Source organism: Megalobrama amblycephala, linkage group LG7 (assembly GCF_018812025.1).
Source record: "Megalobrama amblycephala isolate DHTTF-2021 linkage group LG7, ASM1881202v1, whole genome shotgun sequence".
NCBI lineage: Eukaryota > Metazoa > Chordata > Actinopteri > Cypriniformes > Xenocyprididae > Megalobrama > Megalobrama amblycephala.
The window spans coordinates 41,556,810-41,583,901 of NC_063050.1; the positions used below are offsets into that span (position 1 = coordinate 41,556,810).

General features: G+C 36.1%; 2 protein-coding genes across 2 annotated transcripts; one reads left to right on the forward strand and one right to left on the reverse strand.

Annotated features, from left to right (window-relative positions):
* Window positions 1-1,133: 1,133 nt before the first annotated feature.
* Window positions 1,134-12,490, forward strand: si:dkey-192k22.2. Its single transcript, XM_048197493.1, has 12 exons — window positions 1,134-1,437; window positions 4,112-4,312; window positions 4,423-4,830; window positions 6,613-6,714; window positions 6,868-6,939; window positions 7,647-7,694; window positions 8,160-8,210; window positions 8,344-8,388; window positions 9,119-9,145; window positions 11,394-11,456; window positions 11,957-12,016; window positions 12,143-12,490. The coding sequence occupies exons 1-12, from the start codon at window positions 1,359-1,361 to the stop codon at window positions 12,199-12,201; spliced, it is 1,215 nt and encodes a 404-aa protein (XP_048053450.1). The 5' UTR covers window positions 1,134-1,358; the 3' UTR covers window positions 12,202-12,490.
* A 1,224-nt stretch (window positions 12,491-13,714) lies between these two features.
* fam114a1 (family with sequence similarity 114 member A1) lies at window positions 13,715-27,057 on the reverse strand. The gene is made up of 14 exons (XM_048197496.1): window positions 26,848-27,057; window positions 26,654-26,764; window positions 24,911-25,228; window positions 24,702-24,786; window positions 22,428-22,609; window positions 22,056-22,190; window positions 21,536-21,692; window positions 21,276-21,438; window positions 20,305-20,389; window positions 19,982-20,191; window positions 17,181-17,320; window positions 17,030-17,102; window positions 15,192-15,245; window positions 13,715-15,071 (listed from the first exon to the last, which is right to left on the reverse strand). The coding sequence occupies exons 1-14, from the start codon at window positions 27,040-27,042 to the stop codon at window positions 14,946-14,948; spliced, it is 2,034 nt and encodes a 677-aa protein (XP_048053453.1). The 5' UTR covers window positions 27,043-27,057; the 3' UTR covers window positions 13,715-14,945.
* Window positions 27,058-27,092: the final 35 nt, after the last annotated feature.

Sequence of the window (27,092 nt, forward strand, 5' to 3'; positions counted from 1 at the left end):
TATATACCTATTCTTCTTTTTTGTTGGTTTTTGACCGCTTTTGAAGATGCCCATTTATGGCTAGCCAACTGGGAGGAAAGGAAAATAAGCTTTGTTTAGGCCACCTTTTCCAGGACCTTCTACTTGCAGAGCAAGCAGTGCTATCCCTAAAGAAGGCTACTTGGTCATTCAGTGTGCTGCAGAATGGTGTCGTCGTTTCCTGGATCAACATCACCCTGGATCAACGACCTGAACTTTTTTTTTTCTTTCCTTTTTTTTAATAGCAGCCTTGATGAGCATTAATATACTTTTTTTTTCCAAAAACATAAAAAAAATAATAATAATAATTTTTTTAATGGAGTGTTACGTCATATTTTGGTGTGAGTTTAAATCCCCCAGCAGACAGCTCAAAGGGTTTGAATGCAGCAGTAGTCCTCTTACTGGATGATGCTGATAAGGTGCTTGATGCTGAGAGCTCTCCTAATCCCAGTGTGGGTCCTGATGAGAACCTTCCTCCTGTCCTGCCACGATAACCGGATGCTCCTGTCCCTGATCAAACCTGTTTGCTTTGCAGCAGGAATGTCCTTCAGGCTCCATCACACATAACACTCATTCTGCCAAGAGTTTATGTATGTGTGAGCCAGAAGGTACCTGGAAACATTTTGATTTAGCTCTAAAAAAGAAACGGCAACAAAATTTCAGGGCTGTCAACAGATTAAAAAATAAATCAAATAATGTCTTTTTAAGGAAAAAAATAACAAATGATTTTATATATATATATATAGAGAGAGAGAGAGAGAGAAAGAGAGAGAAACGACTATAAGGTTACAAAAGTGAAAGGACTTGGTGAGTTTGATTTTCACCCCTTGTTTTGATTGTTTTTTAATTGCATAACTTTAATTAAATTAAATTAAACCTTTATTTATTTATTTATTTTTTAAACACCCCTTTGGACAAATTTGATGTCAATAATACAATAATTTAGCCCCACTGATGAAGAAGTAGGGGTGTATTACACAAAACATGTAGGGAAACACTATAGCTCTAAATTAATGTCTACAATGATTTAAATCCTTGTGAGACAAGCAAATACACGAACAACCTAAAAAGTCCTTCTTTGCTCTTTCTGTTTTCAAAATTACACAAAACAGGAAGACAAGCAGGAAGTGGTAAAACAGATCATCTATGTAATCAAGACAGTGCTAGTTCGTTCTGAAGACACACTGAAAATATCTGTAGGTTAAGTATTATTTTAGACTAAACGTGGGACTAGATAAGATAAAGGGTGAGATGTGAGATTGTGTAAGATTTCCAATGTATGGTCAACAAGTTGAGAGGTTGGCGACCTTACATTTGCGCAGTCATCACCGTCTTTTACCATGACGAGATCAGGTGCCATCAAACTCAGCATTGTCTTCTTTCTCACCTTCATCTTGTGCCTACCAGAGTTTTTTCCAAGTAAGTGAAAATAGCAAAGTAAGATGGTTTGGGGTCCTCGTGCAAGCGTGAGGGAGGGAAATGAGGCACTGGGGTGGGTTTGTGTGACCACGTGTGTTTAAGAGAAAAGCGTGTTCAGAAGGAAATGTTTGTATGAGTGACAGCATGAGTAAACTTCAGTATTGTCCATGTCTTTTAGAGATATATGATATGGTGCATTGTCAATGTACCTTCGGTATGTCTACATTTCAACAATATTAAACTTTAAACAGTCTAAAACAGTTGGCACTCTGTCGCAGGTGATTACACTATTGTGGTCTGGACATGGTATGAGGTATTAAAAACCACTGAGTAGGTTTGGGTGGGGAGAGGGATGTAAAACTTTGGATACTATTCACACATAGCATATACACTATCAATGCACATTTGTTTTTATGGTTTTAGACAGTCTGAGCAAATTACCCAGAGTCATCCTTACTCTGTCCTGCTTATACAAGCCATAAACCTTATGTACGTATGCCTACAGAACAAAACTGTTTGGTTGGTTTGTTAGGTTTTAAACTTTTAGACAGGAAATGTCTCTCTAACTTGCCAACATAACAGAAAACCACTCTTGTGTTTGAGTAAACAGGAAGAGAAACTTCTTAAAATTTTACAGCTGTACAGTATACTTATGTGACAAAGGTGTCAGATAAAGAGGTACACAAATGAGCAAATGAGAATAGATTTAGTTTTAGCTGTAATCTACTGTACCTGTTCTGTGTTTGTGGAGTTTAAGTAATGTTTAATTGTGAATACTGAAATAGGTGAGATATTGGATGATAATCATTAAAAATACATTAAATAATTCAATTCATACATACAATGACTTGAATACACCTTTTTTGACAAGCATTTTTAATTTCTGAAATTAAAATTCATTTTGATATTTCTTGGAGACATGAAGTTTCAGGGTGATATACTATCCTGAAACCTTAACAAAATCTAACTAGTTTGCCATAATGTTTTAATATTATTAAAAAATTATATCAAATTTAAACAAAACTGCTTTACTGCTTATTAAAAGTTGATGTATTTAAAGGCTTTAGGGGAAAATTCTTAAAAGTTGGCATGAAACGGAAGGTGCTATAGTCTTTTGTTCCCTATTGTGGCATTCTATCTCTGAGTGTAACAGCTTTTCGAACAAGAAAACATGTAGAGCGGGACTTGATTTTGTCCATCAGAAATTGAATAGATCGTTGGATTGTTGTCACTTGAAACCGTCAGCCCGCATTATTTAAGCTTATTTTTAAAATAATTGTTTAACTGTGGAATTCCTTGTGAAAAACTACATTACCCATGATGCTGTAAGGAAAATTACACCAATCAGAGAGTCGAAAAAAGCAACATGTGGCAAAATAGCTCTTTAGCTCAGCCCACTCTCATGAAGCACTGCTTTATGATTCACCTCCTAGATAACTGGCTTGGTTCATGGCTTTTTTGGTAACACTTTACAATAAGGTTCATTAGTTAATGTATTAACTAAAATGAACTAACCATGAGCAATGGTTAAAAAATTATATGCACAGATAAATTATTTATAATAAATATTGCAATATTCCATAAAAAATAATGCTATAAAACCAACAATTGGCATGGGTTTAAACTTGAAGGATTTTCCTTTTAAAGGTGCCCAGGAATGCTTTTTCACAAGATGTAATATAAGTCTAAGGTGTCCCCTGAATGTGTCTGTGAAGTTTCAGCTCAAAATACCCCATAGATTTTTTTTAAATAAATTTTTTTAACTGCCTATTTTGGGGCATCATTAACTATGCACTGATTTTTTCAGCGCGCCGCCCCTTTAATTCACGTGCTCCCTGCCACACGAGCTCTCGATTATATTACAGCACATTTACAAAGTTCACACAGCTAATATAACCCTCAAATGGATCTTTACAAGATGTTCGTCATGCATGCTGTATGCATGCTTCGAATTATGTGAGTAAAGTATTTATTTTGATGTTTATATTTGATTCTCTATGAGTTTGAGGCTGTGCTCCATGGCTAACGGCTAATGCTACATTGTTGGAGAGATTTATAAAGAATGAAGTTGTGTTTATGAATTATACAGACTGCAAGTGTTTAAAAATGAAAATAGCGACGGCTCTTGTCTCCGTGAATTCAGTAAGAAATGATGGTAACTTTAGCCTCATTTAACAGTACATTAGCAACATGCTAACAAAACATTTAGATAGAATTTACAAATATCACTAAAAATATCATGCTATCATGGATCGTGTCAGTTATTATTGCTCCATCTGCCATTTTCGCTGTTGTTCTTGCTTACCTAGTCTGTTGATTCACCTGTGCAGATCCAGACGTTACTGGCTGCCCTTGTCTAATTCCTTTCATAATGTTGGGAACATGGGCTGGCATATGCAAATATTGGGGCGTACACCCCGACTGTTACGTAACAGTCGGTGTTATGTTGAGATCTGCGTGTTTTCCAAGAAGTCTTTTAAACAAATGAGATTTACATAAGAAAGAGAATGCAATGAGTTTGAAACTCAATGTATGTCTTTTCCATGTACTGAACTCTTGTTATTCAACTATGCCGAGGTAAATTCAAATTTTGAATCTAGGGCACCTTTAACTGAATTGCACAGTATTGCACATGAATTTTAGAGCATTTTCTTCTTCTTTTTTCTGTTCTCAGACATATCACAAATTCAGTTTCTCTGTGAGCCTTTTGACCCTTGCACACTTGAAAATGATGCACAAGTATGTGGTCAGGCTGACCCTCCATGTGCAACAGAACTTACAAATTCCAGCAGTCAACACAGACGTGATGAAGGATGGTATCTGTGTAAAGCTGAAATGGATTTGCGGCTTCTCCACAACAATACCTCACCGTCAGGTAGGCAGTTGTTTTATTAATATTTTATTTGTGAAATTTGCTGCTGCTTGTTGTTTATTGTCTAAAATAATATACCAATAATAATAACAACAACTGTGTGCATTTCATAGGAGAGGATGTGATGGTGGTTCTGACAATGAAGGCAGGCAATCTCTCTGAATGGATCATTAGTGTATTTGCGTTTCTCAACAACACAGATCTATATACTGAACCCCAAAATGATCAGGGACTATTCTACTGCTACCTCCCACCAGACAATAACACATGTCCAGATCTGAACATGTCCACAGAAGAACGCACACAAGAAAACCCCAGTCCTCCAAGACAAAACACCTCCATTTTAAAAAACACTTCTTCAATTACCCCTTCGCTCAAAACAACTACAATATCTTTCCAAGTAACAGCTTCTACACTTGAGCTTAAGTGCCAAACAACTAGCAGCAGTTTCCTCTTTTACTACCAGGAGCACAATGAAACAGCAAGATCTGCAGCGTTACCAGTTACAAGAACAAAAAAAGGTGAGAAACTGTCAGAAAACTCTGTCTCCCACAATGCCAATACTACACACAAACGATAATAAACCAGATTTTAACATCAAGTCTAAGGGGCCAAAATAATTAAAAATAACATCATCCCATCTAACAGGGAACATTCTCAGAACGTTGGCTAACATTCTGTCAAATTCTCTCAAAGTTATTGTATTGTATTGTATTGCATATCTTTATTGTCCACCAAGGTGGAAAATTGTCTTTGGCTCACCAGCACATAAATAGTGTTAAAAACAACAAAAACATAAAAAAATAAAAAAAAAAAAAAACAGACAGACAGATTCACAATTCATAACAATTACAATTCATGCTGCTGTCATCTGGTTCATCAAACACTTGCGGAATTGAGAATTTTGATAGCGTTTGGAATGAATGATCACTTAAACACATTTTTATTCGCAAGAGGTATTCTGTAGCGCCTACCTGATTTCAAGGGCTCAAATTGGCTAAAAAGAGGGTGAGAACTATCTGCAAGGATACTCCTCGCCTTCTTCCTTGCCCTTTTTAGCATGAAGTTGTCCTAAGGGCTTCTGTAGTCTCCCAACAATTTTGCTTGCCATTGACACAATTCTGGTGAATTTATTCTTCGATCTACAGTTTAAATGTTCATACCAGGCAGGGAAATGAAAAGACAATACACTCTCCACAATAGATTTGTACACAAGTACTAAAATATGCTGGCCACTGAGTTGTCTTTTAAAGATGTACTCAGAATTATCGACAAAGCTCACCTGTGAATCCAGGATTGAGCCAAGATATTTAAAATTCTCCACAATTTCTTCTTGTTGACCTACAAGTGAAATTGTCTGGATTGTCATGTCTCTTTTTGTGCACATAATTAATTATTTTGTCTTCATGACACTAATTTCCAGTTGGCTAAACTTACACCAAGTTTCTAGGGCCTTAGTGTGAGCCAAATAGGCAACATCATGTAAAGAGTTAGTTTTTTCCAATAGGCCAACTAAGGCCATATCATCGGCATATTTTAATAATCCTCAATCGAAAACTCATTAGTAAATAAAGAAAAAAGCACAGAGGAAAGAACACAGCCTTGTTTTATGTCCTTACAAATCTGGAAAATATATTATTAATTCATATTGTAAATCATATTTATATAAATAATATATAATATAACATTTATAAATAAATATATAAATCAATTTTTTCTGATTTTTATTGACTGCTTTGTACCAAACATTTGACTTTTTTTTTTTTTTTTTTTTTGGTCATGTAGCACATTTTATAATACGATATAAATAATTTAGTGTATATATATTTCTTTCAGCCATGCTGATTACAACATATCAAATATAATTCTCCAAATACGCAGTGAATTGTTCTCACCCAAGCATCTCTACCTCCCTCATAAATTCGCTCTGAAGGAGAGCTGAGACTGTCTTTTATCCTGTCTATTGATTCGGGCATGGAAGGAGACAGCAGGACTTCATAATTCAACCTAACTTTTGATAAATATATTATAGCAATACATCAAGCCAGTCTATTCAATGTTTGACGTATCCAAAACCACAAATCCTTTCAGACAGCACACTGCCAGACTCGTACAAGGTCATTTGAGTTCATGTAAGTGTAAAATGAACTTACCAAGACTTTTAAGACAAGGGAATGTTCTTTCTGATGTTTAAGCATTGTAATATTGAATGCTATATTGTTTTTCATGTTTCATTCATGTATTATGTTTCGCTGTGCTCTTGTTAAATTCTCTGTTGCTATTGTACATTTCCTTGTTTTTAGAGGGCTGGTGTTTGATCACTTCAGTGTGGTTGGCCATGGTACTGACTGTGGTTGTGGTAACGCTATTGAGTGCGGGCTGCATGATCTTCAAGAGCAAAAATAGTGAGCATCACTATCACTTACACAAAATAAATCTAGCCAGGCCCAACAGTCCTTTGACAATGGGGTGTTTTCAGATTGGAATCCATTATAATACAATTGACAATGCAAATAGATATCACATTTGATTAATTTATTTGGATCTTTTCCCTTTAGGAAAGTCCCAGTTGTTCACACTGGTGCCGGTTTCAGCCAGTGCACATCAGCTCAGCAACCAAACGGAAAATTGTGAGTGACACTATGATTGTGCTAACGTCACGCTGGGGTTGAAACAGAGCTGGATCTAATTGCAAGCAGTTCTTTTTAATAAGACCAAACTCCTTTTAATAAGACCAAATAGCACTTCTCAGGGGAAAATGAAACACAAACACAACAACTACACAGCAAATTCCTCAGAGCAGAGGAATTTAAATTAACTCTGCTTATAGTACATATGGTCCCTCTCTAAATAGTGTTAAGGTAACACTGAAGCAGAGTTAAAGTTAATGAGATAATTAAGCAATTAATTATGTGATGATTGAGCATTAGTGATGAACACCTGCTGTTAACAAGCAAAATCACTGAAGAAAAGAGAAAAAAACTACAACTGACTTTAACTCTGCTTCAGTGTTTCTTTAACACTATTTAGAGAGGGGCCATATGTACTTTAAGCAGAGTTGATTTAACTCTGGGGATTTTGCTGTGTACAGTGTAGCAATGCAATCAGACAAACACTGAACCAAAACAGGGCTATAAATACACTGGGACTAAACAAGATAATTAACAAGACACAGGTAAAACACATAAGGGAAAATCAAAAACCATGGCAACAGTAGAGCATGAACAAAGGAAACTGAACTGAGAACAGTGTGAAACTAACTCAAAGTCTAACTCAAACAAAACACAAACACAGATCAGACATGACAGCTAATTAATTTTCTAATTTTTGCTTTCAGTGATGAACAATGTCCCTAATGTGTCCATAGCAATGTGCAACATGAGTGGTAAGCAAGTGTTTGTCTTGTGATTCTTAGGCAAATGTATCCTCGTTAAAGCAAAAGTTACTCATTTATGTAAATAAACTGTGGCAGTACTGATGTGATTGCCATATTCATAATAACATATGATATTTACATTGTCCTCCAAGAGAGAATACAATTATATTACCATTAATAGGCCAAAAAACAACAACAAAACAAAACATGGTAATACCATAGTACCAAAAAAAAAAAAAAAAAAATGCTAATGCATACTTTTTCTTGTACAATAATTTTGTTACTATCATTTTAAATTTTCAATAGGCTAAGTAAATAAATAAATGTTAAAGGTCTGAGTATATTTACAAGGCATTATATATTATATATACATATATATATATATAAATTGCTAATAGACTTGACTTGTGTCCTATCATTTATACCTGTTTCACAGTTATTGAAGATTGATATATTTCTGTCTCTCTCATATAGATGATGATGATGTATTCTCTGAGATCTCGTCAATTGAGAACAGAAAAGAAGGTAAACAAACATCCTGTTCTATCACACTGCACAAGCGATTTGTGCTATATCATAATGCTGTAAAGTAACCTTGCATGTTTTAACCAGCACTGACTAACTCCAAACCACTAACTCTCAATCTATACTTTCACAGAAAACGAAAACCATCTCAAGGTAGCTGACCTTATGTGCAAGAGAAGTAAGTGTTTGGAAGTTTCTTTTTATGCAGAGCGACATAAGTTGTGTCCCAAATGATGCACTATACAGTACACACTTGTACACACTATGAATTCTGCTATGTAGTGTATGAATTTTATACGGTTATTTGTCATTCAGCATTGGAGTCTGATAGCCTCTCCCCCTCCACTACATAATTAAAGCTGTGACAGTGTGAACACACTAATCACACTGTTTATACTACAAAACGGCACAGAGTAGAACATAAGTATGCAAATTGCGACGCACCTATAAAGTACAATAATTACAAGAGAAGTGTCCATGGAGAAATTTAAGAGACACTCATGATAAAAATTCTGTCATCATTTACACCCCTGTATGACTTTCTTTTTTTTCTGTAGAAAATCATAGTTTTCTGAATTTTCATGCTGCTCATTACCATGTAGTGGATTGGGGCCAGAAAACACCAAACTCCAAAAATGACATAAAAAAGCACCATATGTGATTCTTCCAAATCTTTTGAAACCATATGATAGTTTTGTGTGCCATTTCGAGAGCCATGGCCATGGTTATTCCTTTAAACCTACAGCAGTATGCTACTGTAAAGCCTACATCAGTCAAAATGTTTGTACTGTATGTGTGTGTAGACAATATATAGGGGAGACCTGGTCTCCTATACAGTATATTCATGTATACCTATTAGTGGTAGTCTATGTGTGTTTAATTTTTTATAATGGTCTCTTATGTTCTAGGATTGTCACCAATCTTTGAGATTACAGGTATGAATGAGACACATTACATATTCTTTCAAGAAACACATAATTTTTTTTTTTTTTTAAATCACAGTAGCATTTAAAGGGTTAGTTCACCCAAAAATGAAAATTCTGTCCTTTATTACTTAGCCTCATGTCGTTCCACACCCGTAAGACCTTCATTAATCTTCGGAACACAAATTAAGATATTTTAGTTGAAATCCGATGGCTCCGTGAGGCCTCCATAGGTAGCAATGACATTTCCTCTCTCAAGATCCATAAAGGTACTAAAAACATATTTAAATCGGTTCATGTGAGTACAGTGGTTCAAAATTAATATTATAAGGTAATGAGAATATTTTGGTGCGCCAAAAAAAAACAAATTAACGACTTATTTAGTGATGGCCGATTTCAAAACACTGCTTCATGAAGCATCGGAGCACAAATGAATCAGTGTGTCGAATCATGATTCAGATCGCGTGTCGAACTGCCAACGGCTGAAATCACGTGACTTTGGCGCTCCGAACAGCAGATTCGATTCACTGATTCATTTGTGCTCCGAATCTTCCTGTAGCAGTGTTTTGAAATTGGCCATCACTAAATAAGTCGTTATTTTGTTTTTTTTGGCGCTCCAAAAATATTCTCGTTGCTTTATAATATTAATATTGAACCACTGTACTCACATGAACCGATTTAAATATGTTTTAGTACCTTTATGGATCTTGAGAGAGGACGTGTCATTGCTCCCTATGCAGGCCTCACGGAGCAATCGGATTTCAACTAAAATATCTTAATTTGTGTTCTGAAGATTAACGAAGGTCTTATGGGTGTGGAACGGCATGAGGGTGAGTAATAAATGACAGAATTTCCATTTTTGGGTGAACTAACCCTTTAATACTAGCACTGAATACACATATCCCATATATAGAATACACATCACATATATAGCAAATCTCAACTGCTTGATTGTTTATATTGACACAAAATGTAAACTATATTATCACCCATTAAAAATTAGATAGAGTATAAATTAAAAGTAAAATTAGATTAGTATATCCAACCTTATCCGCATCCATTTAGTCACATAAAGCAATATGTACTGCAAATAGCAAATCTCAACTGCTTGATTGTTTACAGCTCTGCTAAATGCAACTATAAGGCATGAAGACATTAAACTGGGGGTCGTATTATGCTTTTTTTACATTTTCAACTTTCTTTAGTGTGTAATGTTGATGTTTGAGCATGAAAAAGGACTGCAAAGTTACAAAGCACAAAATTACACTCGAAAGGTAGTTCATGAACTCCCTGAAACGCCTCGATTGTAGTTTTGTTTTCTACAGGGAACACTACTCCTCATAATTCATGCGCAAAAAGTGACGAGGTCTTGTTGAGTTGCGTTAGTAGTGGCTGAGTCCGAAATCTAAAAAAATGCTGCCTTTGGAGGATGCATTCCAAGGTAGGAAGGCATCAGGGGACATCCAAATCCAATGTTAGGCTTACTTCCTATCTCCTGAGATACCTTTATCTGATCTATTTTTGAAGGCAGCATAGATGTATTCTTCGCTGCCTTTGAGGTCCCACAATCCTGTGCTTTCCATTCTGTGACAGTGAAGCTAAAAAATAAATGTCATCTGAAAGTTGCAGTTGATGGTCAGTTTGTGTGTAAATGTGTTTTTGACCAATGTTTTCCACTTCTGATGTTATTTAGTGAGAAATTGCTATTGTAATAACTAAATATTCGGTTATAGTTAACAACAAAGCTTGCTCTATTGTGTTGTAGATCATTAAAGTGTTATGCTGCCTTGGAAGCCTGTCCGAAACTAGTTTTGTGAGTTAACTTTGTGCACAAATGCTGCCTGCCAGATAGGGCAATGAGGCAACAAATCAGCTGCCTAAAGCTTTCAGACACAGCCAGTGTGTTGAAACTTGTGGTTATGGTAAGGGCTGTGACATCAAAGCACACTGCGCTTTTCGAAAGGAGGGCCTTTATATATAAACTGGAACTAGACAAGAATGTTACAGACAGACTAAGAGAGGTGCTGCAATAATGTAAAATATGTGAAAAAAAAGTGTTTTGAAAAACCAAGCATGAAAACCTACTTTAGTAGACCCCACAAACAAAATCCAGACTTCGAAAAAGGGCATAATAGGTCCCCTTTAAGATATTATAAACATTAACATCATGATTTTCTGCTTTGAAAGCTGCATTGAAACAATGTGTATTGTGAAAAGACCTTTTCAAATAAAACTGACTTAAAAATTGACTTGATTCCAGAGACCGAAAATGAAAATGAAAATGAGGAAGAGGAGCAATGTAATGCCTTGGAGACAAAAGAAGGTAAATATAAATTAAAGATGAGTTTTTCTCTGCATAATAGCCATCATTTATTAGTTTGGATACAAAAAAGCCTCAAAACCCTCAACCATTTCATGTGTTTGGAATATTAAACAGTATGTGTATGCTTTAAATTCAATCTACGGTAAGTGGAGACTTTACAAAGCAGATTAATACTTCAAAAAGATGTTCACATTAATTTCGTCATCCATCAGCTGATGTAACACAGTCTGACGTCTGATGATGGTATAGGCTACTCTTAGTATTTGGTTGTCACTACTAGTTCTATCCAGTATAGCCTGAAACAGTCTTTGAATCGTGCATAATGTCTCATCCAATCACAGTGATGATGACACAAGCTGATGATTGGAAGATCTTTGAAGCCAGTATGTTGCTTGAGGCAGAATAAATTACACTACAGATGCCTCCTGGCAAGACTGATGATGCAATGGTTACATAATTCTATGAAGACACATTTTTAATAAAAATTGTTATTTTTACAGATATTAAAAAAACACATCAGATCCAACATCTGGCAGCACAGGGCAGCTGTGAAACATTAAGTAAGTGACGTTTCCAATCTCTCATTAATGGACTATCATGTAGATGCAGATCAGAAGCAGAATTATTCATTTGATATATTTTTTGTCATTTTACACCTTCTCCATTCTCTCTTTTTCCATCTCCAGCTTACCTGCATCATCGAAGCTTTTCTTGGTCCGGTCATGAAGGAGATGGGGAGATTTAACCCTTTAAATCTACGAGAAACAGCAGAGGCACTTTATAAAATTGAAAGTTTTTTTTATTTAAAAACATGACAGAGGCAGGTTAACTTTAACACGACTTTTCCTGAGAATAACATCACGTTAAAGGGGCTGCACATGAAGTTAGCATTACTATATCTTCCACCAGCCACTGAAAGGGTTAGTTCACCCAAAAATGAAAATTCTGTCATTAATTACACACCCTCATGCTGTTCCACACCCATAAGACCTTCGTTCAATTTCGAAACACAAATTAAGATATTTTTGATAAAATCTGATGGCTCAGTGAGGCCTGCATTGCCAGCAAGATAATAACAAAGACTGTAAAATAACACAAGACATGTCACTCGTACGCGCAATATGGCGGAATAAGTCCCGCCTTCTAAATAAGAGCCAATCGCCGACTGGTAAAGTCATCGCGTCATTTCAGCGGCCGTTAGAATCACCGGTTTCTATAGAAACAGTCAGACGCGAGCCTACGAAGAGACACGCATTTAGGTCTGCGCATGCGCATTAGCTTGATCCAGCCTGAAAAAATGATATTTAATCGTAAGGTTGGCGAACAGTTTTGGAGAATTTGATGTTTCCCCATTCAAAGAGATTGCATGATGCCCAGGATGCCCGAGAGGCGTTTCAAAGATGGCCGCCGAGTGAAATGACTTGTCTTAAAGGGACTTTGATAATAAACACTTTTAAGTGTTCGGAGCATATCAAACTGCAAAAGTCACATGATTTCAGTAAATGAGGCTTCATTACATCATAAGTGTTTTGAAATTTCAATGGTTCACCACTGGGGGGCGGGACTTTGGCAGTTTGATACATGCTCTGAACTACTGATTTAAAAGCTTCATGAAGCAGTGTTTGGAAAACGTCCATCACTAGATATTGTTGAATAAAGTCGTTATTTTGTTTTTTGGCGCACAAAAAGTATTCTCGTCACTTCATAACATTAAGGTTGAACCACTGTACTCACATGAACAAGAAGCCGTCGGATTTTATGAAAAATATCTTAATTTGTGTTCTAAAGATGAACGAAGGTCTTATGGGTATGAAACGACATGAGGGTGAGTAATTAATGACAGAATTTTCATTTTTGGGTGAACTAACCCTTGAATTAGACTGCGATCAGGCCAGCTTGATATTTACCTGTCAAGAATAAGCAAAGCAAGCTTTTGGTGTTTTCAGGCTATGTTCATATTTAAGAACCACACACGAAAAAAAAAAAAAAAAAACTATTCATTTTCAATAGTGTAGGTGTGTTCACACCATGTCATAATTACCTTAATTACGAAATTGTCACTTATAAAAAAAAAGCATTAACTGGGACAGCCGATTTGTACCACGTGATCCTGTCAGTTGCTCCAGTTCGCGAGACCAACTTGAACAAGATACGAGGGGGAAGCTAAATTTCTGATCACGCAGATTCCTTCTGAAATTACTCGATTCCAATCATAAAAATTCGCTGAACAATGATAAACATGACCACACTTTAAGCCATTGTCGGCAGATGAGAAATGGTGATTCACACCTTTTATTCTGAAGGACATGTCCTCACTTACATACATCGTGAAATAATATAACAACTGAATAGTAGACATTCCTCACTATCGTTAAAAAATTCACTTACAGTATATATTGGCTTATAAATTGGCCAAATATGATTTTATTTAAATCTATGGTTTTGCTCATGTTTCTGTGAGGGTTATGGTTGGGTTAGGAGATAAAAAATATTAACATGATATAAAATCAATGGAAGTCTATGCAATGTCCTCAGTAATATAGTGAAACAAATGTGAGAGTTTGTTTAGAAGCTGCTCTTGTAGGATCCTTCCACAGATCTGCAAATGACTAAACAGGGTCTTACAGTTCCATTATTTATCTAAACCACAGGAATATTGATAATAATCACAATGTGGCAGTGGCATTATGTCGCTTACACAGGCTCAAGAGTGTCTATTTGCCCAATGCTGAAAAAACTGAGGGAACATTGCTATGACTAGGCTGAATACATAAACCATGTTGCTTGGTTCTCTAATACCCATTTAGCTAGCAGTATGGCTACTACACTAATGTGATTTCTTAATTACTGTATATAACACCATTCTAAAGCTCTTGTGGCTATTAAAACTAGTATTTATGTTTCCATAAAGCACTTTTCATCTTCAATTCCTTTCAAACTATAATCTTCACTTCATCTTAAAACAAAGTACGCTCTTTTTCAAGGAGTACCTAATGTCTAATGAACAAAGTGTGATGTACTGAGAACAGTGAGAACTGAACATTTTCAAAAAAATAAAACAGTACTGTACTGATCATTTCAGTCTTTAGTGTCATATCATTTATATTACAGATTATGTTCTTGTTCCATTTTATTCAAAATAAAAACAATAATTGTGTATGAGAGATTGATTAATTTAGGTGAATGACAGTTGGACCTCCAGATCTGTTCAGACAATGCAACACATGATTAATAATCTTCAATTTTTAGTAAAGTAACTTAAAAAAAAGAATGGACACAGTATCAAGAGGATAATACATAATTAAGCAGCTTCCTAAATAAGTTAGGAGTTTCAATCTTATTTTCTTAATTATCTCTTTGTAAGAGTCTATATATAGACTAGAATTGCACTTTTTTGGTTTAAGCTCTCATATTGAAGCAACATACCTAAACACAATACACAGATACAGACAAACACAGACAGTAACACACACAAACAGAACGAAGGCACTATTCTGTGGATGCTGGTTCTGGGGCTGGCTTGACCGTGGTTCTGCTGGTCTGGATGTGTGAGACCTGAAGAACAGGCAACAGCAGCTGGAATGCATTATGGATGTAGGTAGTGCTATTACAACCCTGGGGAAACAAGACACAGTGCAGTGATGAATGGTCGTCATTATCATTATCATCATCAAATCCCATATAGCTGTCTAATCATTTGTTAGCTGTGCATTAAAGAATCATATTCAGTTTTACCTCCAGCATCACACTGTCCACTAGAGGATTTACTTCTTCTGCCTTTCTCTGATTCTATAGGGACAAAAATAAAGAGAGAAAAAACAGAAGGATGTTCATTTTAAACTTCAGGAGAAAAAAAATGTATAGTACAGTACAGACATTTTTGGCACATTTTTGGCACTGGAGCAAAATACCTGGAGCTAAGTGTTGAATTGTCATTTTAATATTTATATTTAGTCATATTTTTAATAAGATTTTCTTTGTTTTCTTTTAAATTTTAAGTTTTAGTAACATTTTGTGCTATTGTCAGTTTTTTTATTTCTTTTTAGCTTAGTTTTTTAGTTTTTAAGTTTATTTTTTCTGTATCATTATTTTATTTCAGCTTTAGTTCAGTTAATGAAAACATTTTTAATAGACAGCATATGCAACCTGATTTACTTCCATAATGTGATGCATTTCAAATATCAAATTCAAATTTACAAAATAACAGGGCTACACTAGAAAATTAAGACTTTAAAAATTCTTACTGGCATTAAATAACAAAACATTCACAATGTGTATTGCGTAAAATGAATGTGTTATAAATGTATGTGCTGGAAACAAATGCAAAATGAATCTACTATCCAATTTTCCAGAGCAACTACTCCTACTGTGTTGTGATTTAATTTCATTGCCACAAACTTTTGTTTGCTCTGTAAATTTTGCTGTGCAGTGCCAGAGTAGAAACAGCATTTTCAACATGTTTTATCTGACAGGAATTAATTGGATCTTGAAATATCTCTGTATGAGAAGTGATTGGAAGCAAGGGGCTGAAAAGTAAGGGCATGAATTAAAGGCAACCAAAGTCTGAAAGGGTTCCCTAGTGAAAAAAATAGTATACTTAAGCACAATTTATTTGTATGTACTTTAGTATAATTAAATGTATTTGTGGCATGCTATAAATTGGTATACTTAAAGTCTGCTAAATTGGAACAACTAATTTTGTACTAAATGCATTTTAGTTGTCCAAAAGCAGTGCTGAAGTTCAACTAAAGTTGTATTAAATATACTTGTTTGTGCTAAAGTGGAACTATTCCAAGTATACTTAAGTACACTTTAAAGTTTTCACAAGTTTTGAAATGCAGAATTCACTCAGCATAAACTTTAAATGTATTTTGGTGACATTAGAATTGCAATTCAATTACATTGTAAGAGTGTTGAACATACATTAATATTATACTGATAACAAACTTTTAGTGATTTTAAAACACATTGCAATGGCATTCCAAGTGAACTTGCAGTGTGCTAATGGCATCATTATAGTGTGCTTCAAAAAGTAATTTTTATAAATCAAGTTACAGCTTTAGAATATGCCTTTTACAGACAGCTCCAGTATACCAGTAACTTACTTATCCAGTGAACATCAGTGACACAATGGGAACAGATTTATATGTATATTGAATGCAGGATCCAGTACGGGCTGGAATCGAACCCGGGTCACGCGCGCCGCTGTCGCACAAGAGCACTCGGCTTACCTGTTGGCCCACCACACAGATATAGATTCTATGCTAAACTGGTGTTACTTTGTGTTCTCTCTACACTGTTACAAGTACAGCTATAAGCGCGCTGACATTATTAATGTCAACTATTAATGACAGCACAAATTATATGGATTAAAAGACTGTGAATCGCCGAATGGTCTTACGAGTAATTAATGACAGAAATTTCATTTTTGGTGAACTCTTTAACCGAAAAGGAAAGTTATTACAGAAGTGGAGCTATTAGTTATAATATATTGAAGTTTCTTTGCGATGACAACCGCTGATGAATAATTTAAAATAAGACCAGCAACATGCATTAGGGTCAGTCAGACTCACCCCTACAGCCAGTAATGTGTCCGAAAACTTTCGGGCCAGGCATCCGACCTCCTTACACATGGCACTGGTTAACCTGGGTATACACAACAGTCACTAAACAGCAAAAAGGACATTTCTAATAACGTCTTATGGAAATGGCTGAGGAACTCACCTGACCAGTATACTGGCCTGTTGGCAGGCTGGCTTCTCCAGCTCTTGTCCATGTAAAATCAGCTCAGCCACTTTGTGTAGCTGTTCTATACTACGAGCGGTAACCTCAGCAAGACTGCCCACTGATGACAGATACACCTTCTACATACACAAACATACACATTTAAATAAAGGTTTATATGTGTCTTTTTGAAAGAAAGTAATACTTTTATTCAGCAAGGATGCATTAAATTGATAAAGTGACAGTAAAGACATTTATAATGTTACAAAATACTTATATTTCAAATAAATGCTATTCAAAATTCTATTCATCAAGGAATCCTGAAAATAAAAATATTTCCACAAAAAATATTAAAAAGATAGTTCACCCAAAAATGTACATTTTGTTTTCAAACCTGTACGAGTTTCTTTCTTCTGGTGAACACAAAAGACATTTTAAAGATGTTGGTAGTCAAACGACTTGATGGTAGCCATTGACTTCCATAGTAGGAAAAAAAATACTATGGAAGTCAATGGTAACTGTCAACTGTCTGGTTACCAACATCCTTCAGAATATCTTCTCTTCTATTCAACAGAAAAATGAAACTCATACAGGTTTGGAACAACAAGAGGGTGAGTTAACGATAACAAAATTAAGGGCTGGTTCACACAGAATGCGTTTTCAAGTTAAAAATGTGAGACGCAGGTGAGAACAAAAAAAAAAAAAAAGCATCAACTACATGAGAGCTGGCAGCCCTGTTGGCAATCATGTCATGATTGACAGCTGTGATTGCGATTGAGTTAGCGGGTTTGGGAGTATGGAAGGGACCTTAAAGGGTTAGTTCACCCAAAAATGAAAATAATGTAATTTATTACTCACCCTCATGCCGTTCCACACCCGTAAGACCTTTGTTAATCTTCGGAACACAAATTAAGATATTTTTGATGAAATCCGATGACTCAGTGAGGCCTCCATAGCCAGCAATGACATTTCCTCTCTCAAGATCCATTAATTTACTAAAAACATTTATATTTAAATCGGTTCATGTGAGTACAGTGGTTCAATATTAATATTATAAAGCGAGGAGAATATTTTTGGTGCACCAAAAAAACAAAATAACGACTTACTTAGTGATGGCCGATTTCAAAACACTGCTTCAGGAAGCTTCGGAGCATAATGAATCAGCGTATCGAATCATGGTTCAAATCGTGTCAAACCGCCAAACTGCTGAAATCACGTGACTTTGGCGCTCCGAACAGCTGATTCGACACGCTGATTCATAACGTCCAAAGCTTCATGAAGCAGTGTTTTGAAATCGGCCATCACTAAATAAGTCGTTATTTTGTTTGGTTTTTTGGCGCACCAAAAATATTCTCCTCGCTTTATAATATTAATATTGAACCACTGTACTTACATGAACCGATTTAAATATGTTTTTAGTACCTTTATGGATCTTGAGAGAGGAAGTGTCATTGCTGGCTATGCAGGTCTCACTGAGCCATCGGATTTCAACAAAAATATCTTAATTTGTGTTCCGAAGATTAACGAAGGTCTTATGGGTGTGGAACAGCATGAGGGTGAGTAATTAATCACAGAATTTTCATTTTTGGGTGAACTAACCCTTTAATACCGCGGCTCCACCTTAGTATCACTTCTGCACAGACTCAGGCCCTGAATTACGTAACCGGATACAACCGTTTCTGGGATATTCTGGCTTAAAGGTGCCCTAGAACTTTTTTTTTAAAGATGTAATATAAGTCTAAGGTGTCCCCTGAATGTGTCTGTGAAGTTTCAGCTCAAAATACCCCATAGATTTTTTTTTATTCATTTTTTTAACTGCCTATTTTGGGGCATCATTAGAAATAAGCCGATTCAGGGTGTGTGGCCCTTTAAATCTGGTGCTCCACGCCCCAAGAGCTCGCACTTGCCTTAAACAACATAAAAAAAGTTCAAACAGCTAATATAACCCTCAAAATGGATCTTTACAAAGTGTTCGTCATGCAGCATGTATAATCGCGTAAGTACAGTGTTTATTTTGATTGAGTTTGAGGCTATGCTCCGTGGCTAACGGCTAATGCTACACTGTTGGAGAGATTTATAATGAATGAAGTTGTGTTTATGAATTATACAGACTGCAAGTGTTTAAAAAATGAAAATAGCGATGGCTCTTGTCTCCGTGAATACAGTAAGAAATTATGGTAACTTTAACCACATTTAACAGTACATTAGCAACATGCTAACGAAACATTTAGAAAGACAATTTACAAATATCACTAAAAATATCATGTTATCATGAATCATGTCAGTTATTATTGCTCCATCTGCTATTTTTTGCTATTGTCCTTGCTTGCTTACCTAGTCTGTTGATTCAGCTCTGCACAGATCCAGACGTTACTGGCTGCCCTTGTCTAATGCCTTTCATAATGTTGGGATCATGGGCTGGCATATGCAAATATTGGGGCGTACACCCCGACTGTTACGTAACAGTCGGTGTTATGTTGAGATTCCCCTGTTCTTCGGAGGTCTTTTAAACAAATGAGATTTATATAAGAAGGAGGAATCAATGGAGTTTGAGACTCACTGTATGTCATTTCCATGTACTGAACTCTTGTTATTTAACTATGCCGAGGTAAATTCAATTTTTGAATCTAGGGCACCTTTAATTTTTCTATAGTGGAAGGAAGTGGAGACACCTTGTCCATCTTTTTTTTTACAGTCTATGAGAAAAACAATGGGAAAAAAATTCTCTGTGGACAGCCCCCTTATGTATATGCACAGTATATATAGTTCAGACTCAACGACACATTCAAAACATTTCTCACCTCAACAGTATCCGAGTGTACGTCTTTTGTATTATTTTTCTCGTTCTCTCCCTCTTCTCCCTTCTCTTTCTTTTCTTCTTCTTTTTGTTCTCCCTTTTCTGGAGCGGTGCAAGGGGTGGAGCACTCTTCTTTTAATTCCTCTGTTACATTCTTGACAACTTCCTGTGATTGTTCCACTTCTCGCACCCAATCATGAGCTTTTATACGGGCCTGCAAAGCACACAGTTTGATTATTGTTTGTGCTTGTGTTTGTGTGTTGGAGAGAGAGTAATTATGTTGCATGTGGCAAATTCAAGAGTGTGTGTGAGTAAGTGTGGCTGTACTTTGTTCAGTTTGTCTGGAGTTGCAGCGACGTGGAGCTCAAAGAGTAGCTCAGTAAGAACACTGACAAACTCCTCTCCATCGCAGCTGAAACACACAGATCGCATACATTTAATACCCAAGGGCAAAAATGAGGAGGACTGAAATATTTATAGTGCTCTGACTAAGTTGTGTCATTTCAAATCAATGTTTGTTCACTTGTGGGATGGTGATTTCAACCAGAATTAGAGATTCTAATCATTTCACAGCCTTAAGGGCCGTTCACACCAAGAACGATAATTAAATTTGCGTCCACACCAATGAACGATAACAGTCTGTTTATTCTAAGATCACGATCATTGATTCTAATCTAACAGTGAATTTAGCTGACAAAGTCAATATAGTGGAATAAAAAAAAAAAAACAACACCTAGACTTTTTCACTGCAACTTCACAGAAACAAGACAATGTTGTCAAAACCAGCGCTGGATACCTGAGGTAACTGTGTGTTACACTGTTTGCAAGCCTGATATAATGAATTAAATTGAAATTTTAAATGCACCAGCTCTTAAAATTAGAATGGATTCTGATTGGCTGTCATTGTTTTATCATTCAACAGCTGGAAAAAAAATCGTTCTGAAAGTCATCCCAACAATATAGTTTCTCGTTATAGCTGTGGTGTGGACAGTGCTATTCTTTTATATTTAGAACGATTTTTAGAATTATATCTTTATCGTTATCTTTATAGTTATCTTTCTTGGTGTGAACAGGCCTTTAATAATTATGTAGATTATACAATTTATCATTTTAACTCAAAATCTGTGACTGGATTTAACATTTAAAAGTGTGAACTTGACCATTTAACCTGATTAATATCCATTAATGCAGAAATTGTAATATAGATTTTTCCCGCACAGGATCTTGATTGTGGTCTGGATTTGTTCACACCAGATTGTGATCTGGATTTGTCTCATTATGTTTTGGCATTTGAAGACTCACAGAGACGAGTGGAACAATGAATTTGTGAATTAAGAGCACCGTTTTCCTCTGAGGCAGCATCAGCTTCCTCCTCCTCACGAGTGATGAAGATCTCTTTAATCGCAATCAGCTCCTTCTTCAGAACTTCCAAATCTTCCTCTTCCAAAGAGGACAAGAATCCTGCACCTGAAATAGAGAGAAACACAGCTCATTTCAGTTTGTTTTTGGATATTAACAGGTGTGGGTGAATGTACAGTATGTGGTGTGTGTTTAATACTTACCCTTCCTTCACTCTCATTGGAAAGTATCTCCAGTGCCTCGAGATGAGACAAGCCTTGGTAATCATCAAACAAGATACCGTAGTGGGCGGTTGGTTCTGTGACCATCTGACTGCTCAGTCTCTCTCTCTCCTTTTCCTTTGCTTCTTTTAACATCTGCAGACAGACACAACATAAGCACATACATTCGGCAAGTGTCAAACATATACTGAAAATATGGCAGGATTTTCCCACAAACCCACTGTTTAAGTCAACAACAAGTCTACAACTAACAGGGTGGTTTTGCTCAATATGGTATGGTCTCCATGCTACACTAATAACAGTAGTAAGGCTTTCCTCTGTGTACACATATCCTTACAAGTACAATTTTGCCCCCCAGGTTGTAGCACCCATTGACGTGACAATATTCAAATATAGCATAGCCTCTGTCCTGTACCTTTTGAAAGTAACATTAGGCTGGGGTTTTACATCATGTGTAATCATGGTGAGAAAAATTTGAGCATTTGTTGGCTATCTTACCTGAGACAGAGAGACAGTTCTCTGCATCAGTATTTTAGTCTTTTTAAAGCCTGGATCACTCTCTGCCAAGACATTCATGGTCTTCTTTCCAATGAACTCCAAAGCATCAAGACCTCCCGTTATTACTGACTTTCCCTGAAAAAGCAAGAGGGAGAAAAAATTGTCTAAGTGCATGAAAATGTGTCTAAGATGGAGGGACAAGAAAGATTAATTCATCTTCTTGGGTGATCACAAGTTGTCAGCCGTGACTCATGGTATCTCAAATGCATCTCCATATTTCATCAAGCGTAGGGTCTGATTTTGTTACATGTCAGTGATCACGGAAAAGTCATGTTAAGACTAATGAAGTGTGCTATACTTGTGCAGACTCACAGTGTTCTGAACAGCGCTGCTGATGGTTGACAGTACTCCTCTGTGCACCTCCTCTGAATGAACATGTTCTGCAGTCTCTGTCCCAGAATGCTCATGGGCCTCTTCTGCCTCCTCACATGATGAGCTCTGACGAATTCGGAACGCCACACCTGCTTTTTCTTTTACAGAGCTTAACCCTTGACCTAAGGACAATCAAAAGATGGAAGAACATTATTAAACTCTGGGTGCATTAACTCTGCAAGGTCTGATGCACAGAACAGATATTGACAAATAATCTGATTTATTGTCCCGATAGCTTATATTCACTATAATACCTACTAAAACGCATTAGGCTAGGCTTTTTTAGTATTATGCCTCACATGTGTTTTAATATGAATGCTATTTACTGTAAAATGACATAATTTTGCATGTTCTTGTTTTGTATGCAGTTAGTAAATTAAAATAATACAAAGTAGGATTTGCTGCCAGTTATGAAATAAAAGGAAAAATGTGTATATAGTAATGCACTTTAAATCACTTCATTTTGGCTTCACCGACTGCCCTCCACAAATACCAAAATTAATAATCTGAGAGTAGATCGCAAAAAAAAAAAAAAAAAGATGATGTATTAGATACACAACCGTTCAAAAGTTTGGGGTCAGTAAGATTTTTTAAAAAGAAATTAATACTTTTATTCAGCAAGGATGCATTAACTTGATCAAAAGTGACAGTAAAGACAAGTGACAGTAAAGACAAAACATTTCAATTTCAAATAAACGCTGAACCTGTGATTCAAAAATGTTTCTAGAAAAATATTAAGCAGCACAACTGTTTTTAACATTGATAATAATATTAATACATGTTTCTTGAGCACTAAATCAGCATAAAATTAGCATATTAGAATGATTTCTGAAGGATCATGTGACATGATGTTACTGATGACAATTCAGCTTTGCCATCACAAGAATAAATTACATTTTAAAATATATTAAAATAGAAAACCATTATTTTAAATTGTAATAATATTTCAAAATTTTTCACTGTATTTTTTATAAAATTAAATGCAGCCTTAGTGAGCATATGAGACTTTTTAAATCATTAAACATTCTTACCAACACAGAACTTTTGAACAATAGTGTTTTCTTATTGAATATAAAACTATTTTTAATGGCTTGGTTAATTGTCTTTCTAAATGTTTCGTTAGCATGTTGCTAATGTACTGTTAAATGTGGTTAAAGTTACCATCGTTTCTTACTGTATTCACGGAGACAAGAGAGCTGTCGCTATTTTCATTATTAAACACTTGCAGTCTGTATAATTCATAAACACAACATCATTCTTTATAAATCTCTCCAACAGTGTGTAATGTTAGCTTTAGCCACGGAGCACTATCAAACTCATTCAGAATCAAATGTAAACATCCAAATAAATACCATACTTACGCGATTAGACATGCTGCATGACGAACACTTTGTAAAGATCCATTTTGAGGGTTATATTAGCTGTGTGAACTTTGTTTATGCTGTTTAAGGCAAGCGCGAGCTCCGGGGGCGGGGAGCACAAGAATTTAAAGGGGCCGCAGCCTGAATCGGTGCATATTTAATGATGCCCCAAAATAGGCAGTTAAAAAAAATGAATAAAAAATATCTAAGGGGTATTTTGAGCTGAAACTTCACAGACACATTCAGGGGACACCTTAGACTTATATTACATCTTTTGAAAACACGTTCTACGGCACCTTTACGTTTTTACGCCACTGTTTTATGTTAGCAGCATGGCTATTTACATGGCCAAAAAGGTCAGTATCATCCATAAAATTTACATTATATAAAGCATTTCAATTTAACATAAGATAGAAAATCTAAAATACATTCAGGTGGTACATTTTCAAATATTCCATGCAAGCATGTTTCTGAATAAAAGCATTTTCTAGCAGCATCATAAAAATTACAATTCAACAGAATATGCTTAATAGTCAAAGGAACTTTACATGAAAGGATCTACTGTAAAGCCGGGGACACACTTAACGATTGTAAGGCCGATTATGAATGTAAATCGATACTTATGAATGATCGCGCTTAAACGCGTCCAGTCAGAGGCAGTTGCGTTCAGTCTGCGATTACAGTCGGTGTTCAAATTCCATGTGTAAGTATTTAAATCTGCTTCAATCGCAGGAAACTATCGCTGTGTGTTGAGCTCAGTCTTAGAATGTTTGAACTAGTCATTAAATGTGTGCCCGGCTTAAGATTAACTATGGCAACCTCGCTGTAGTGACAGGTTGCTATGGCGACTTACCCACAGTGGATGTAGCAGTGGTCAGAAGTGACTTCCCCCAGGAGCCCCAACTACTCCAGCCTTTAGGTTTAGACTCATCCAGGAGCTAACATGCATCCACACAGCCGATGGATACATTCACAAAATACACAAAAAATCATGTTATGGATTTGGTATCATGGCGCAAAATATTATTTTGACCAAACACAGCTCAGCACTATTAAATGTACCTCTGTTTCCTGTGTTTCTTCCTGTGTAACATCTGGGTCCAAGCTCACTGATTCCACACATTCAGTCACCTGACCCTCAGGGTTTTCTTCTGATTGGTGTACCTGCTTCTCTTCAGTACCTTTGGCTGTGCCGTGCTCTTCCGCAGCCGCATTTGTTGGGTCAGGGGTCGATGTGTTTAGTGAAAGCTGTGATAAAGACGGGACCTCATCTGTACTGACTGCAGCTATGGGGGCAGTTTCATCAGAGGCAGTTGCGTGGAGGGAAGGGGGAGATTTTGCAGTGAGGTCTTCCACAGTCTCATCTTGCGACATGGTGCTCTGATAAAACCAAACAAACAAACAAAGTGTAATGAGAGGTCATGTAAGCAGCTGGAAGATGATTGGCTGTACATGACAACAAAATAACTTCTGACTCAACGCTGAGACAGCTGAGCTCTGATTAAGTGTGCAAAATAACTGGAAATTTATCATTAACAGAAGATTAGCAGAAACACACCACAAGAACAGTGAAAAGAAAAATGATGTTTCTCTTGTGAAATGTCAAGTCACATTATAAAATATGATGTTCAGAGACTCATTTCTCAAACATGCGGATTGTCGTGGTGCATAGAAAATATACTGGGTATTATTTAGGAGACTAATGCTAATGGGTTGCTAATATAATTTGTATAATAATTTGGAATCAATCCTAAAATGTTTGAGTATAATTTGATAACTGATATTTTTTTATTTATCTAGTAGGGTCTTATTTGGTTCTTAGTGGATTGTTTTTTAGTTCTTTGCTTCCAAATTATGCCAGGAATTCCATTAGCATTCCTTTTGGATATTTTAACTAGGGATTGCGTTTTCATTGAGAAAGATTTCCAGTCAGGTTGGTCAAGTAGAGTACACAATGATACTATAGTTTCAAACATCATGTGAATACACACACACACACACACACACACATACACACACACACGTACATGAAAGGCTTATAATTCGGTTAAATCATATTTTGTTTTTTATGAAATTCTGTCGACAGGTTTGTGTTACGGTTAGGTTCATGATTTAGGATTTGGGTTTAGCAACTACCATCATCTCTGTATAAAAAGCACATTATTATTATAGTGAAAACAATATGTATGTGTACGTGTGTGTGTGTGAAAAGAAAAGCGTTCACACACACAGACACACAGTACCAGCGCTGTCCCTGAATGGTGCCGCACTGTCAAGCGCCTTTGTTTGATGCGGATTGCGGCGCCATCTAGCGGTTGTTTTCTACACGTACAAGCAACATTCAAACTTTAGTTTGTAAATAGACGTACAGTAGGCTAAATGAATAAGCAGATTGTGTATAAGGCAGATTATAAACCACAGGTTACACATTACAGTTTTTATACTAAACAAATATGCATGCAGTTTTATGATACCTCCAAGGCTGTATTTCTGCTAGCTAAAATCAAACGCCCATGTTTGATTATAAATCGTTTATTCGTCTCCCTATTATTTGTCTTTTTTATTGTACCTTATTTATTTAAAGGATATTAAAGTATTTCAAATGTACTCTGCGAGCGCTTCAAAAGCGACAGCAGAAGCTAATTTAACTTAAATAACAACCAAAAGAATAACAACAAACGCGAAATATGGAAGTACTCTATAAAGATTAGCATAACGCTAAAATGCAAGATACGCATATGCAAAATTAACATATGTATTATTTCTTCTGAAATAAAGTTAATTCATGGAGTCATCCCTTCTTACCAGTTCTGCTGACAGTCGCGCTCGCGCAACCCTTCCGCTCGAGCTCGCGCCACGTCGGCAGCAGGGTCGCGTGCGGCTGTGGTCGGTGACGTCACCTGAACGTTTGGCACTCTGTAGACAGGGAAACAGATACGTGACAATATTTCAGTAACATGTCGCGTAAACATTGCAAGAAAATGGTGTGTAGTACTAACTCCTGTTTGGGACAGACAGAGTGAGTTATCTGTGTGATCTCGGCTTTTTAAGGTGGTGATGCGTTTCAGAGTTGGTTTTGCGGATGGGAAAACTGGGAATGTGAAGAAATGAGATAACTGAATCGTTAGAAAACGTTTTCCTGTCACTGAGAAAATACACAAGTCACTGTAAATCTGTTTATAATGATAAACCATTGGTAATGATTACGTTTACGTTCTACCTTAAAATTTTGTGACTTGTTATA

Coding starts and splice junctions, on each gene's coding strand:
- si:dkey-192k22.2 (XM_048197493.1), top strand. CDS start 1,359: ATGACGAGATCAGGTGCCATCAAACTCAGCATTGTCTTCTTTCTCACC. Junction 1,438..4,111: donor CCTACCAGAGTTTTTTCCAA/GTAAGTGAAAAT, acceptor TTCTGTTCTCAG/ACATATCACAAATTCAGTTT. Junction 9,146..11,393: donor ACCAATCTTTGAGATTACAG/GTATGAATGAGA, acceptor ACTTGATTCCAG/AGACCGAAAATGAAAATGAA.
- fam114a1 (XM_048197496.1), bottom strand. CDS start 27,042: ATGGTTTATCATTATAAACAGATTTACAGTGACTTGTGTATTTTCTCA. Junction 25,229..26,653: donor CGCGACTGTCAGCAGAACTG/GTAAGAAGGGAT, acceptor TGGTTTTATCAG/AGCACCATGTCGCAAGATGA. Junction 15,246..17,029: donor ACACATTACTGGCTGTAGGG/GTGAGTCTGACT, acceptor TTGTCCCTATAG/AATCAGAGAAAGGCAGAAGA.